Here is a 15,209-nt window from a genome sequence, read left to right on the forward strand (position 1 = left end):
ATCGTCCCCCCCCCCCCACCCCAGCCCGCGCTTCAACCTCCCCCCCCCCCCCAAAAAAAACAAAAAAAACAACAAAAAAAAGTCCCCGGCGGCGGCGCTCGGTGCCGTGGGTGCGGAGATCTCGGTGCAGCTTCTGTACAAGGTGGGGGGGCCCCCAAAATTCGGGGGGGGGGGGAGCACGTAAAGGGAATTGGGGCCGGGGGGGGGGCTTACGGGGGGGGGGGCATCACCCCCACGGCTGAGTCCTGAGCAGCTCGGCTCGTGCCCCGCGCCCCCGCCGGGAGGGGGCTGGGGTTGGGTTTTTTTTTTGGGGGGGGGGGGGTTAAGTTTTTTTTTTTTTCCTGTTCGTTGATTTTTTTGTCGTTTTCTTAAAAAAAAAAAGTGTGTGGGGGGGGAAAGGGGAATTTTTCGTGGTTGTTGTTGTTTTTTTTTTCTTTTTTTCCTACTTTTTGTTTTTTTTTTTCTTTTTTTTCTCGTTTTCTTTCTAGAAAGTCCGGAGCTGGCAGCGAGGGCGAGGAAATGGGGGCGAACCTCCGAAAATAACGACCGGGAAAAAAAAAAAAATTATAAAAAAAAAAAATAATAATAACGTCGTAAAAAACAAAAAAAAAAAATCACGTCCCTCCCCCCCCCCCCTCAACGAGGAGGGATCCGTGGGGTGGGGGGGGCACACACGGGGCTCGCCCCCTCCTCTCCCCCCCCCCCCCTCCCCGTAGTGTGAGCGTGGGGGGGTCCCTCCGGCTCCTGGGGGGCTGGAGGAAGAGGACGATGGAGGAGGGGGGGTGAAATTAAAAATGGGGGGGGGCAGGAAAAAATGGGGCGAAAACCGAGGAAGCGGGGGGCGTTACGGGGGGGGGGGGGGGGCTCAGTTGGAGTCGGAGTCGGAGGAGTCCCCCGAGGAGGAGGAGGAGGAGGAGCTGCCCTCAGAGTCGTTGTCGTCCTCGTCTTCATCATCCTCATCCTCATCGTCCTCGTCGTTCTGGGGGGGGGGGGAGAAAAAAATAAAGGGGGGGGGGCACAGATCAGCGTGGGCACCGGCCGGCGGCTCCCCCCTGACCCCCCCCTATGTGTGTGTCTGTGCCCCCCCCCTCGCCCAGCGCGGTGCCCGGGGGGGTGCCGGTGGGGCTGGGGGGGGTCAGGATGGGGGGGGGGGGGATGTAGGGCTCGGAAATGGGCTGGGGGGGGGACACGGGGACACCCGGGGGGGGGTGCGGAGCAGCGCGGCCGCGGGGCCCTACCCTCAACCTCTGCCCCTGCTGCGGACCAAAGGGGGGGGGACCCCCCCCAAATTGGGGATAAACTACTTGGTTGTTGGGGGGGGGGGGGGGCTGGACTTTTTGGGGATGGGGGGGGGGAAAGGAGGCGCCTCACCTGCGGGGGGGCGAGCACAAGGCACGGACACGGTTTCTGGCCCCAGCGCCATCCAGCACGCTCTGATTTCGGCTGCCCCGGCGTAAAGCTCTGACTCTGGTGACTTACTCGGCATCCCCACTGCCGCAAACGGAGCCGAGACCAGACTCAGTACCGCCGCCGGGGGGGGGGGGGTGGGGGGGCACATGTCGGGGGGTTGGGGGGGGTGGGGGGGCTCTGCTCTGCTCGCCGGGATTTTGGTTTGGTTTGTTTCGGGGGGTGGGGGGGGGCTCCCCGCGCCACCTCGCGCGCCCCGCGGCTGCTCCTGACTACGCCCCGCGGCTGCTCCTCGTGACCCCCCCCCCCCTCGCCGCCGCCGACGACCCCCCGGGGACACCCCAGCGCCACCGTGCCCCCCCCTTTCACCCGGTCCCCCCCCCGCGATTGGATTTCATTTTTCATTATTTCATTTTTCCTTTTTTTTTTGTTTCATTTTTTCATTATTTCATTTTTCCTTTTCTTATTTCATTTTTTCATTTTTTCATTTTTCCTTTTTTTTATTTCAATTTTCCTTTTTTTTTTTAAATTTCATTTTTCCTTTATTTCGTTTTTCCTTTTTTTATTTCATTTTTTCATTATTTCATTTTTCCTTTTTTATTTCATTTTTTCCTTATTTCATTTTTTCATTATTTTATTTCATCTTTCCTTATTTTGTTTCATTTTTCCTCATTTTATATTTCATTTTTTTCCCCACCCCGACGCCCACCCCGCAGCCCTGTCCCCAGAGAAGGGGAGGGGACCGAGCGAGCGTGACCCCCCCAAAAAACTGTGTCCCCCCCCCCTCAGCCTCACCTCGTCCCCGTCCTCGCTCTCCTCCTCGCTGCTGGACTCCGAGGAGTCGCCGCCTTCCTCCGACGAGTCCCCGTTGTCATCGTCGTCGTCTTCATCTTCATCATCATCCTCCTCCTCCTCTTCCTCGTCGTCGTCGTCCTCTGACTCCTGTGGGGGGAGTCGTGGGGGGGGGTTGGTGGTTTTGGGGACGCCGGCACCCCCCGGGGCTCCCCATCCCCATCCACGAGCTTTTGGCTTTTTTTTCCCCCCCACCCACATCTCGTTTTTTCCCCATTTCTGCCTGAAACGTCCCCAGAAAACAGCTCCTGGAGCAAAACCCGAGCAGGGCGGGATTTGGGGTGGGTTTTGGGGTGGGATTTGGGGAGGGGGCTTGTGCTGCTGCCCCCCCACCCGTGGTGCCCCCCACCCTGGGGACCGCGCCACCGCGGGACTCACCGACTTGGACTGCATCGTGGGCTTCATCTTGGGGTTGGGGCCTCGGATCTTCCCTATGCTCTTGCGTTTCTGCCAGGGGGGGGGACACGAGGAAAATCCTTTTGAGCAGCGGGACGTGAACCCAGCGCCCCCCCAGCATGGAGAAAACCCCACCCCTGACCCCTCGTGGGGGCTCCCCGAGCCCGGCGCCCCTCCCGCACGGCCCCAAGGTGGGGGTCAGGATGTGGCTGTGCCCCCCCCCCAAAACCCACCCCGAGCCCCCCCCAGGACTCACGTTGGAGGTGTGCTCCTTGTAGGCAGCCCGCTCCTGGGGCGAGAGGCTCTGCGGGACAGAGGGGGGGTCAGGGACAGAAGTGGGGGGGTCAGGGACAGCGCGCCTCGCATGGGATTCCCCTCCCCAAACGTGCATTTTGTTAAAGCCCTTTTAGGTTAAAAACCAGCCGCTTTAGGTTAAAAATGCCCCCGATTCAGGTTAAAAAAACGGCCCCTTTAGGTAAAAGAAACAACCCCCTTTTGCTTAAAAACTGCCCCCTTTGGGTTAAAAAAAAAAGACCCTTTAGGTTAAAAAAAAAAAAACACAAACAACACACAGCCCCTTTAGGTTAAAAAACGCCCTTTTAGGTAAATAAACACCTTTAGGTTAAAAATACGCCCCTTTTGGCTAAAAAACAGCCCCTTTTGGCTAAAAAACAGCCCCTTTTGGCTAAAACCCACCAGTTTTAGGTTAAAAAAACCCGCCCTTTTAAGTTAAAAATTAGCCCCCTTTTGGTTAAAAACTGGCCCCTTTAGGCGGAAGACTACCAGCTTTAGGTTAAAAAAAAACGCCCCTTTTAAAAAAAACAACCCCTTTAGGTTAAAAAACACCCCTTTTAGGTAAAAAAAACCCTCCGTCTTTATGTTAAAAATACACCCCTTTTGGTTAAACCCAGCCCCTTTTGGCTAAAACCCGGCCCCCTTTTGGCTAAAAACCACCAGCTTTAGGTTAAAAACCCCACCCTTTTTTTTAAAAAAACAGCCCCTTTAGGTTAAAAACCAACCCTTTTAGTTAAAAATCTCCGCCTTTATGTTAAAAATACACCACTTTTGGCTAAAAACCAGCCCCTTTTGGCTAAAAACTGGCCCCTTTTGGCTAAAAACCACCAGCTTTAGGTTGAAAAACCCGCCCCTTTTAAAAAAACAGCCCCTTTAGGTTAAAAGCCACCACTTTTGGTTAAAAGCCACCGCTTTTGGTTAAAAACTAGCCCCCTTTAGGTTAAAAACCGTCCCCTTTTGGCTAAAAACCCACCAACTTTAGGTGAAAAAACCAGCCCCTTTAGGTTAAAAACCAACCCTTTTGGGTAAAAAACCTCCGCCTTTAGGTTAAAAATACACTCCTTTTGGCTAAAAACCAGCCCCCTTTCAGCTAAAAACCGGCCCCCTTTTGGCTAAAAACCACCAGCTTTAGGTTGAAAAACCCGCCCCTTTTAAAAAACCAGCCCCTTTAGGTTAAAAACCACCCCTTTTGGGTAAAAAATCTCTGCCTTTAGGTTAAAAATACACCCCTTTTGGCTAAAAAATGGCCCCTTTTGGCTAAAAAACGGCCCCCTTTCGGCTAAAATCCCACCTAATTTAGGTTAAAAAAAACACCCCTTACAAATTAAAAACTAGCCCCTTTTTGGTTCAAAACCGGCCTCCTTTTAGGTTCAAAACCGCCCCAAATAGGTCTGGAACCGGCGTTTTCTCGGGGTGAGAGACCGCACCGTGCATCCCCGGCTCCGGGCCACCCCGGGGTGTCGCGGTGGCACCCACCTTGAGCCAGACGTCGAGGTGCACCTTGTACTGCTTCTGCTGCTCCTCCGCCAGCTTCTTGTAGTGCTCCTTCTGGCCCTGCGAGATGCGCTGCCAGCGGCTGCCGATCTCCACCATGCGCTCCTTCAGCGGCAGGTGGTTCAGCTCCCCGTTGGACAGCAGCTCCTGGGAGAACTTCTGGTAACCGTTCCTGGGGGGGGGGGCACGGGGGTGAGGGGGGGGGACACCGAAACGGGGGTCAGGCAGGGTGGCGGGGGAGCGAGGCGCCCCGCAGCACCCCTCGTGCCCAAAGCGCGCCCGCAGTCCGAGGGATGCTCCCCAACCTCCCCAACTTCCACCCCCGGGGATGCTCGGGGGGGGCTTTTTGGGGTCCCCGTCCCCGCCGTACTCACATGGGGGGCTTCTTGGGTTCTCCCTGGAACTTCATCTTCTTGGCGGAGTTGGTGGAGCAGGGGGGGGCGCGCATCTCGCTCAGCTCCCTCTGCGCAGGGGGGAGAGAGGGCGGTGAGCGCGGCACCAGGGGGCTGCAGCGGGGCAGGGGGGGGGTGCGGGGTGGGATTTGGGGGGGGGGGAGGGAGCCCACCTCGTATCGCTTCTGGTCCTCCGCCGCCTTCTTGATCCACATCAGCTTCTCCTTCTTCTCCATGTTGTTCCAGGTGGCCTCCATCGCCTTCAGCGCCTTCCCCCGGTCGTTCTGCGGCAGGGACCGGGTTAAACGCGCCGAGGGCACGCGGGTGCCACCGCGGGGGGGGGGTCACCAGGGGTGTCAGGGCCTCTCCCCACCTTGAAACGAGCCAGGTAGTCCCCAATGACGCTCTGCTGCCAGATCTCCTCGGCTGTCTTGGGGGATTCGGGCAGCTTGCCGCGCTCCTCTTTGTCCGAGCCATGCTTCTTCTCTGATTGCGCCTTCATCGCTGCCTCCCGCGCCTTGTACTTGGCCTGCGGGGGGTGGGCAGGGGGTGAGGGGGTGCACGGCTAGCAGGGGGCACAAAACCCACCGTGGGGGGCACAAAACCTACTGTGGGGGGCACAAAACCCATTACGAGGGGCACAAACCCTGCCATGGAGGGCACAAACCCCACCACAAGGGGTGCAAACACTGCTATGGGGGGGCAAAAACCCCATCACAGGGGGCACAAATCCTGTTGGGGGGGGCAAAAACCCCATCACAGGGGGCACAAACTCCAGCACAAGGGACAGAAACTCCACCACAGGGGGCACAAACCCTGCTCTGGGGGGGCACAAACCCCATCACAGGGGGCACAAAGCCCACCAAGCACCGGGAGAGGACAGGACGCCCTTCCCCAGCACCACCACAGCAGCCCCCCACCATGCTCAGACACCTCAGGACCCCCCCCTCCCAAGCTTCCAGCCTTTAAATTGAGGCTCGAGGACCCCCCCTCTCAGTGCTGCAGGGTTTTAAGCCACGAGGCTGCACGGAGCGGGCACAGCCAGCGGCACCCGGCACCGGCACCTCGCTGGCACCGTGACGCTCCCAGGGGACGACCCCCCAAGCTTTGGGGGGGGCCAAGTTGAGCCCCTGGCAGCAGGACGGGGACAGGCGGCGTCCCCAGGGGGTGCAGGATGGGGATGGAGGCGGCGGGGGGGGGCACCGACCTTCTTCTTCTCGGAGAGGTCGTTCCACATGCGGGCCAGCAGCCGGGTCAGCTCGCTCTCCGACAGCTCCGGCCGCTCCTCCTGCAGCTGCTTCCTCTTCTCCTCCGAGAAGATGAACATGGCCGAGATGGGCCGCTTGGGCTTCTCCGAGCTGGCCTGGGGGGGATGCGGGGCGTGGGTGGGGGCGAGCACACAGCGGGACCCGCATGGCACCTTGGGGTGCCAGTAACCCCGTGCCATGTCCCCATCCCGTGCCCACCCCGTGCCGTGTCCCCGTGCCGTGCCCACCCCGCTCCCCTCTCACCTTGCCGGTCTCTGGGGAGGATTTTTTGGACGCGGGACTCGTGGCACCTTTCCGGTTGCTGCCCAGCATCTTCTCCTCGCCCAGCACCCGCTGCTGCTCCTCCTCGGGCAGACTCTGGGGTGCAGGGGGGAGACGTGGTTAGAGGGCTCCGGGCATGACCCTAATGAGGTGCTGGGGCAATCAGGGACTGGGGACACCAGGGACAGGGCACCAAAGCTCTCAGCCGGCTGCAGAGGCCACAGCACGAGCTGTCCAGCCCCAAAACCCACTGCGTGGGGGTCCCCACACCTCGCCACCCCCTCCCCGGGCACCATCCACCTTCCCCATCTCCACCCCCCCGGTGCAGCCGGTGCACGGCTCCCGCTGGGTTTTCCACCCCGTGCCCTCGCCAACGGGGCCGGGGCCACGTCACGTCCGCAGCGCCGGGGCTGGGGGGGCCGGGGGAGCTCCCCCACCCACGCTGTGGCCCAGGGAAGGAAGCGAGAGGCTGGCAGCACCCGCGCAGCCTCCGCTGCTCGCAGCCTCCCCCCTTCCTCACGCACCGCCGGCTTCCTCCCCGTGCCCCGTGGGGTTCAGGCTCCGGGGATCACACCCATGTGCACCCCCCCTGGTCTAAAGCCCCTGGTTTTGGGGGAGCAGAGTGGGGCAGCATCAGGGTACGCCCTTTAATGTGCTGCGTGAGCCCCCCCCCCCAAGCAGAGCATCCCCATTTTTGGGGTCTCCATCCCACCCTGTGCTCACCTCCAGGAAGCGGAGCAGCTCGATCTCGTAGTCTTTCTTTTTCTGGGGGGACAGGGGGGGCACAGGGTTATGCAGAGATCTCCCCCCAGCCCTACTGCTGCCTTGTGTGCTCGCTGATCCCCCCCACAACACCAACAGCAGCCCCCACCCACCACGTGCTGCTCCCACGTGCACACAACCCAGGGAGGGGACACCTTGGGGACACCGAGGACGGGCCCCAAGGATGGCGGGGGGGGCTCCTCCCTACCCCAAATTCCTCCTTCCCGCAGCTCCCCGCTGCCCACCTGGTCGCACTTTTTGTGGTAGGCGTCCTTCTCCTTCTGGGAGAGCAGCTTCCACTGCTGGCTGCACAGCACCATCCGCTCGGTGCTGGGCACGTCCTTCATGTTGGCCATCAGCTCGGCGCAGTACAGCGAGTAGCTGTTCCTACAACCCACCGAGGGGCGTCAGGGGCAGCCCACGGGATGCTCACGTCCCCCCCACCACCCCATGGAGACGGTGGGGTGCTGGTAGCCCCCCCAAAAAAACCCGGCCACTCCCCAGGATGGCACCAGCAAAGCGCTGCACGGGGGCGGCTGCGCTGCGGGAGAGGAGGCTGGGTTGTGCCCCAACCCCAAGCAGGCAGCATCACCCTAAACCTCATTTATTTAGGTGTTAATTAATTTAAGGAGCCGATTTATGGGGGTGATGCTTGTGGTCCCAGAAAGGGCACTCAAAGGTGGGCAGCCCCTCCTGAGCAGCTCCGAGGGGGGGGAGGAAAAACCCATAAGAGACTCGCAGAGCCCAAAGCAACAGCTCCAAGATGGGGATAAAAACCCCATAAGGGACTCACAGAGCCCGAAGCAACAGCTCCAAGAGGGAGGGGGGGAAAAAAACCTTAAGGGACTTGCAGAGCCCAAAGCAGTGGCTACAACAGGGGCAGGGGGAAAACATAAGGGACTTGCAGAGTCCAAAGCAGCAGCTCTGAGACGGGGGGGTAAAAACCTCATAAAGGACTTGCAGAGCCCTAAGCAATGGCTCCAAGAGGCTGGGGGGGTAAAACCCCATAAGGGACTCGCAGAGCCCAAAGCAGCGGCTCCAAGAGGGGGATAAAAACCCCATAAAGGACTTGCAGAGCCCAAAGCAGTGGCTCCACGAGGCTGGGGGGAAAAACCCCATAAAGGACTTGCACAGCCCTAAGCAACAGCTCCGAGAGGGGGATAAAAACCCCGTAAGGGACTCACGGAGGAGGCTTGGTGGGTCGTCCGTCGAACTTGTCCTTGAGCTGGCGCTCGGCCTTGGTGAGCGTGGAGCGGGTGATGCCCTCCTCGCTGAGGTTGAGCTCGGGGTGCTTCTGGATGTAGTCGCGCATGATCTCCTGCACCGAGGGACGCGAGGAGAGCGGTCAGGGCTGGCTGCCGCGCTCCCCGCCTGGCCGGGGGCCGCAGGAGGAGGAACGAGAAGCCCTAAATCGCCCTAAATCCTCTCCCCTGGGGCTCTTCGCCCGTCCCCAGCGTTGCCTGGGGAGGCCGGGCTCTGGCTAGGGACCTGGCTGAACCCCACGCTGCCTATCGGGGCGGGTGTCGGGGGGGGGCTGGGAGTGAAATGGGGGGGCCAGCGTGGCGGGGACGGGGCGAGGCTGCTCCCTACCTCGTACTCCTTCCGCTGTTCCAGGGCCTTATGAATCCATTTCAGCCTCTTTTTATCCGAGAGTTGAGACCACTGCTTGCCCAGCGACTCTTTCACCTCCTTCGTGGTGGCCTGAAAACCCAAAGCCAGAGGTGAGGGCAGAGGGGTAAAACCCACAAAAAAAGGGGAAGAATGGCAGGGGATTGAAAAAAAAAATAGCGGGGCTCGCCCTCAGCCCCGGCAGGAGCCGGGGGGGCCGCGGGGGGGCCGCGAGTCGAGCTCGTGGCCAGGGAAGGGGGTGCGTGCGAGTGGGGGGCATGGCCGGAGGTGGTCGGGAGGGATGGAAATCTCTGCGCTGGCAATCTGCCCTGCCTGGTGCGGAAGGCTGTGGTCACCCCTTCAACTGCAGGTAATAAAACTGGGGGGGGGGGGCTGACCCCCCCCCACCCACAGAGCCTCTCCTAGGTGTGTGGAGCCCTTCCTTACCTCCATCCGGAGCGCTGGCAGCTCCTAGCGGCTTCTTCTCCCCTGTGTGTGTCCCCCCCCCCTCCTCCTCCAAAAAATATGCTTCTCTCGTTCCCCCTCGTGCCCCCAGCGGCGGGGTGCGGGACCCCCCCCAGCACTCACGCTCACACTCACTCCCACCCACCGTACTCACATCTGGGCGCACTTTCAGGTAGATTTTCTTCTCGTGGTTGTACCACAGCTGCTGGGGGGTCTTGGGCTTCTCGGGGACGTCGGATTTCTTGGCGTTCTGGATGAGGTCCGGGTGGTCTTCCCTTTACCCGGCGGGGAGGGGGGGGGGCAGCGTTACGGACGTCGCCAGTAAGAGGGGAGCACCCCTAAGACCCCCCCCCTAGAAGGGTGACCCACCCTGTAGGGCTGGCACTGCGCAGGCTCGATGCCAGGGCGGCCCCAAAAAGAGCAGGAGGGGTTTGGGACAGATCTGAGCCCGTCCTTCTGGGGGGTGCCAGCTACGAGCATCCCCTTGAAGCCCTGGGTCTACACCCCTGGGGCAGCAGGAGGTGGGGGGGGCACTGGGACCACCCTGGGTGGCAGCAGCCAGGCTCCAGGGGGGGGTTGGGGGGAGCGAGGTGGTGGCCTCAGCATTTAACAGGGCCACCAGCAGGGCTCCTGCCCTCCTTTCGCAGCCCCTATCCCTCAGAGCTCGGCTGCTCCCCTGCTCTCGCTGCCTGCCGAGGCTCCCAGCCACGGGGCTGCTCTCAGGGAGCCTTTTTCCAGCCCCCCCTTTCCTCCCCTGCCTTCAAATCGCAGCCCCCGGGGGGGGGTTTCCTCGTGGGTGGCACCTGGTGGGGGGGGCTTGGTGCTTCCTGCTCACCTGAACCTCGCCAGGTTCCTCTCAAACTCCTGCTTCTCCCGCTGGAAGTCCTGGATGTATTTCATCTGGGGACAGCGGGGAGGCAGAGGGGGCTGTCAGCACGGGGAAGGGGCACGCAGACCCCACCGGCCCCCCTGCCCCCCATGGGGGCTCCCCAGCCCTGGGACCGTCCCTACAGCTCTGCAATCCCTCCCCAATCTCCTGCCTCCATCCCATGGGCAGCCCCAGAAGGGCACCAGCCGTGGGCGAGAGGGCACCGAGGACTTTTTCCTGCTGCTGGTGACAAACCCAGCCCGGGGGGGGGGCTCCTGGGGCAGCCGGGCTCCGAGCCCCCATACCCATGGGGCTGGAACGTGATTAACGCAGCGTGGGGCTCCCCACGGCACAGCCACCGCCTGGTCCTACGGGGACAGACAGCCAGACAGCCTGCAGAGCTCTGGGAACTGGGACTGGGACCAGCAAGGACGCCTTACTGGTCTGGCTCGGCTGAGCAAGCAGCCGGGTGCACCGCCCTGCCCAGGCAGGAGCTGGGCCCTGCTGGTTTTACTGGGAGAGCTGGAGGCGCCGGCGCGCCAGGGGAGCCTCGCTGCCCCCCGCCCGCCCGCCGTACCTTTTTCTTCTCGGGAAGCTCCTTGTATTTCTTGGAGAGGATCTTGGTGAGATCCAGGTTGCTCATTTCGGGGTGAAGCTTGGCGTATTTGGCCCGCTTCTCCATGAAGAAGCGGAAGTAGGGGGTCAGGGGCTTCTTGGGGAAGTCGGGGTGTTTCTGGGGAGAGGGCAGAGGGGCAGAGCTGAGTGCCCACACGCTGCACGGCCAAACCCAGCCCCTTCCCAGCCCCTGGACCACCGGGGGATCAAGCCCCCCAACCCAGCCCCCCATGTGGGGACAGCTCAGCCCTTTGGGGACACACTGGGGACAAAGGCTCCCCACCCAGGAGCTACCCCAGAGCTGGACAGACATCTCCAGCACAGCCTCCAGCCCTCAGAGCTGCGAGCACGGAGGGGAAACTGAGGCAGGAGGTGGCGAGGTGACCCCCCCCTACAGCAGCGGTGCCCCCGGGCTGCCCGGCTGGGAACAGGACCCGGTGTCCCTGGGGCTAAACTCGGACGCAGGCTCCTGGCGCCGCGTCTGGCCACATCCAACCTGCCCCAAATTTGGCCCAAGCCCAGGGCCCTCGGCCACGGAGCTGCCTCGGGACACGGGCACGGGGCCAGGCAAGCCCTGCACGGCTCCCATGGGACCCCCAGCCAGGGTCCGTCCCCCTTTTGCTGCCCCCCCATTGCCTCCCCGTGGCTTTACCTTGAGCTTTTTGCCTTTGTAGGGATTCTTCACGTGCTCCTCGGCATCCATGATGAGCTCTGTTAGGGTCCGGAACTTCCTCACCTGCAGGGAACGAAGGGACACGAGCGTGAGCAGGGTTTCCTCGAGCCAAAATCCCATCCCAGCACCCAGATGCCTCCCATGGGGCCACGTCCTCTACAGGGACAGGCAATGGGGACGGAGGAGCTCGGACCCCAAGGACGCCCAGACCCCGAGGACGCCCAGACCCCGAGGACGCCCAGACCCCGAGGATGCCCAGACCCCGAGGATGCCCAGACCCCGAGGATGCCCAGACCCCGAGGACGCCCAGACCCCCGAGGCAGTGAGCGTGGTTACCTCGTTGGAGATCTCCATCCACTTCATCTTGCACATCTCCCCCGAGAAGTCCTTGAAAGCCACCTTCTCCCAGTCGAGGTGGGACTCGGTGGTCTTGAACTTGCTGCCGTCGTTGGAGGGCAGGTTGTTCTTCATGCACTCCAGCAGGGTCAGCATGTCCTCCTGAGACCAGCGGTCTGCGCGCCGAGAAATGGGGTCAGCCGCGGGCACGGGGGGAGAGGGAGAGGGGCAGGAGGGGGAGAAGGAGGAGAGGAGGAGGAAGGGGAGAAGGAGAGGAGGAGGAGGAAGGGGAGAAGGAGAGGAGGAGGAGGAAGGGGAGAAGGAGAGGAAGGGGAGAGGGAGAGAGAAGAGGAGGAGGACAGGGAGAGGGAGGAAGAGGAGAAGGAGGAGGAGAGGAGGGAGAGGAAGGGAGGATGAGGAGAGGGAGAGGAGGCAGTGCCATGCATAGTCCCGTCCCTCCCGGGGCTCCCCGGCCTGCAGCCCCCGTTGTGCTGTGCTGCTGTCCCAGCCGTGCCACCCCCGCGCCGAAGGGGCCGTGGCTGCCACCATCGGCCTGGGCACGGCTCAAAAATCCACAGGGAGCCACCCACAGACACCCGCCCGCCCCAGAGCAAAGCCCCACGGAGCCGGGGCCGGGTGGCAGCAGCGCCCACCAGTCCCAGGGGAACTGGGAAACCCACCTGGGAGGTGGGAGCGATGCCCCCCGAGCAAGGGGACCCCCCCTGCACCCACCACGGGGAGCACCACGCTGACCTCCGCCAAGGTCGAGGCGCAGGGACCCCCGTGGTGATGGGGAGCGGGGGGTCCAGCACGGCCCACGGCCCCCCACGGGGGTCCCACCGGTGCAGGGTGATGCTTACAGCACCCTTGGGTGCCCCCCTGGCTGCCACCTCCCCGCTGGGGGGCACGTCCCCTGCTCCTCTCCTGTACACGGCCGCTTCTGGGGGTGTTTTCCCACAGCTCCCCCAAAACTGAGCACCCTTCTCCCCCCCAACCTCCGTGCACCCCCTGCCCGAAGACCCCGGGGGGCTCCATCCCCAGGCGTTAGCCCCCTGGATGCATCTGGGGGGGATTCCCCTCTGCTCCAACTCCCCCAGGACAAAAAAGCCACCTCCACGGCTGCCCCCACACTGGGCTGGGGGTGGGAGAAGCCCCCCCGGGGTCCCAGACCCCATTAAAGGACCAGTGGGACACACGGGGGGGGGGGGGGGGGGGCAGCGTGGCCAGGAGCTGCTCCCGTGAAGGAAGCTGCTCCGCAGGGATGCCCCAGGCCCAAATTTTGGCTTTTCCCCTCTTCCCACCCATTTCTCAGCAACGAGGCGGGATCAGGCCTCGGGGGCTGACTCCCGCTTTGCTTGTGGAAATCGGGAAGAAACAACCAAAAATCAGCAAAACCACGGCGTGGAAACCGAGCAGGGGCAGGCGAGGCCCCCAAAATCCTGCCCCCAGCAGGGCAGGGCAGAGCCCCTCCGCCTCAGTTTCCCACCTGGGGGCACCCCCAGACCCCAGAGACCCCCCCAGCTGGCTGCATCCCAAACACCAAAAATAATAAAACCCCTGAAAATAATAAAACCCGCGGAGGCCGACACGGCACCGCCACAACCAGGCCGGGCCACGCATCCCCCCCTCCTCATCCTGCTTCTGGCCTTGCAGCAGGCAAAGAAGGGGGACAACGGGGCACAACGGGGACCCCCGTGTCCCCCCCAATACCGTGTGTTCCCCCCCCATAGGGCCAGGCCTTGCCGGGAGTTCACCGCGAGGCTGAACCAGGCCCGATTTATCCGCGCCTGGGCCCGATTTATCCCGGCCCTGCTGGCACCGGCCGGGCTGCTCTATATCGGGATCGCCGCCCCGCTGTAATTAAATCCCCCTAAAGACCCGGCGAGGGACACATGCTGCAGCCGGCGGCGCTCAGGGCACCCAACCCATGGCGAAAAAAAGAGGGGACGGGGCAAGGGGAACCCCGAGACACCGGGGACGGGGATGGGGACGGGGCCGGCACCTGCCTGCAATGGGGATGGGGTCAGCACGGGGGGCTCCGGGCTGGGGTAGGGAGCTGGCAGAGCCCCTCTGCCCGGGCAGGCTGCCCCCAAAGCTGCCTTTTTTTTATTATTTTTTATTTTTTTTCCTTTTTTTTTCCTCCCCCTTTTTCAATAAAAGCCCAAGCTCTGATGTCATCCCGGGGTCTGGAAGCCGGGGGCCCAAGGTAACGGCTCGGCGGCTTAATTCAGCCCAGATGTGCGCGGGGCGGCTCCGGCACCTCTTTGTGCCAGCCCTGACCCAAAAACAGCCTTTCTGATGGCAAAACCAGCCGCTTCCACGGGGGAGGGGGGGGCACCACGCGCCCCACACTGGTGCCGGGCAAACACCCCCTTGGAGGATCAGGATTTGTAGGGTTGGCATTTGTAGGGTTGGGATTTGTAGGGTTGGGCGCCGAGCTGCGTGGATCGCCCCCCTCCCCTAAAAACAGCCCCCCACAGCCCCCCCAGCACCGTATGGGGGGGGGGGTCCCGCGTCTCACCTTGGTTTTTGGGAGCTGTCATTTCCAAGTCTGCAGGGCACTCGGCGTCGCCGTTCATCCTCCACCTGCCTGAGGCCAGCGCGGTCCCCGCCGGTGCCTGGCGCGCTACCCTCGCTCAGTGCCGCTGGGCTCTGCGGGCAGAGCGAGACCCCACGCTAAGCACCCCCTGTGAGGGGGGGGGGAGACACGGGGTGCCCACCCGGGACCCCCCCTCACCCCCAAAACCCACCCGCCCGCCCGCTCGCATCCCCCCCGGTTCTGCTCCCCGCACCCTGGATGCTGCCAGCGCTGTGAGATTTGGGGTGGGGGCGAGGATTGGGGATGGGGGGGGGGTGTAGGGGGGCAGCTCGGTGCCCCCATGGATGGGGGGGGGCAAAATGGGGTGGGGGTGTCCCCAAGGTGGGGCAGGGTCCAAGGGGGATCCCAAAAAAGCCTGAAGAAGGGGATCTGCAGGGAAAACGCATGCGCCCCCCAGACCCAATAGAGCTCAGAGGGGATCCCCCCAAGGGGGGGGGGCAAAGGGAGGGAGCTCCCAAAAGGGGGGGCTCAAGGGGAGGGAGCTCCCAAAGGGGGGGTCCCGAAGGAAGGGGGCCCCAAAATGGGGATGCCTGAAGGGAGGAATAAGCAGATCCTATGAGACCCCCACATGGGGGGGGTCTTAATGTCCCTTTGGGGTGCTCTGGGGAAAGCCCCCCCCGCACCTTTATGGTGGGGGGAGAGCAAAGCAGGGCCGGGGGGGCACTCTGATGGCGGGGGGACCCCCACAGATCCCAGGGGGGTCTCACAGATCACTGGGGGGGGGGCAGCTGGGAGGCCCCCAGAGCCGGGGGGGGGGCACACTGAGAGCCTGGGGGGATTTGTGGGGGGGCTGAACCCCACTGGGGGGGTCACAGGGGTGGAACCCCCCGGGGGGAGGAAGCCTAAGGGGGGGGGGGGGGGTGTGCAGGGCTTAGTAGCAGGCTGCAGGCCCTGCAGGACGGCAGCGGGGGGGTTAAAA

At 62.7% G+C, this 15,209-nt stretch overlaps 1 protein-coding gene across 7 annotated transcripts; it reads right to left on the bottom strand.

The window, feature by feature from the left end:
• Positions 1-446: 446 nt before the first annotated feature.
• UBTF (upstream binding transcription factor) lies at positions 447-14,354 on the bottom strand. 7 transcript variants are annotated; one of them, XM_082785314.1, is made up of 21 exons: positions 14,213-14,354; positions 11,692-11,867; positions 11,335-11,418; positions 10,645-10,800; positions 10,035-10,099; positions 9,354-9,474; positions 8,717-8,827; positions 8,311-8,444; positions 7,372-7,513; positions 7,088-7,129; positions 6,347-6,460; positions 6,043-6,198; positions 5,209-5,364; positions 5,009-5,119; positions 4,818-4,906; positions 4,426-4,615; positions 2,912-2,959; positions 2,638-2,706; positions 2,203-2,349; positions 1,372-1,491; positions 447-979 (listed from the first exon to the last, which is right to left on the bottom strand). In XM_082785314.1, exons 1-21 carry the CDS (start codon positions 14,268-14,270, stop codon positions 866-868), a joined length of 2,403 nt encoding a protein of 800 aa, XP_082641440.1. In that variant the 5' UTR covers positions 14,271-14,354; the 3' UTR covers positions 447-865. The 7 variants fall into 7 exon arrangements, with proteins under 7 accessions (XP_082641440.1, XP_082641439.1, XP_082641442.1 ...); XM_082785313.1 differs by having other exon boundaries at positions 9,345-9,474; XM_082785316.1 differs by lacking the exon at positions 8,717-8,827.
• Between the last annotated feature and the right edge of the window lie 855 nt (positions 14,355-15,209).

Source organism: Aythya marila, assembly GCF_965140915.1.
Source record: "Aythya marila genome assembly, contig: HAP1_HAP1_SCAFFOLD_1005, whole genome shotgun sequence".
In the NCBI taxonomy this organism is placed as follows: Eukaryota; Metazoa; Chordata; class Aves; order Anseriformes; family Anatidae; genus Aythya; species Aythya marila.

Bases quoted from the DNA above. Each gene is read 5' to 3' on its own strand.
- UBTF (XM_082785313.1), bottom strand. From the start codon at position 14,270: ATGAACGGCGACGCCGAGTGCCCTGCAGACTTGGAAATGACAGCTCCC. The intron at 11,419-11,691 runs GTAACCACGCTC...CGTTCCCTGCAG, and splicing joins GGATGGAGATCTCCAACGAG to GTGAGGAAGTTCCGGACCCT. The intron at 6,199-6,346 runs GTGAGAGGGGAG...CATCCCCCCCAG, and splicing joins CCTCCCCAGAGACCGGCAAG to GCCAGCTCGGAGAAGCCCAA.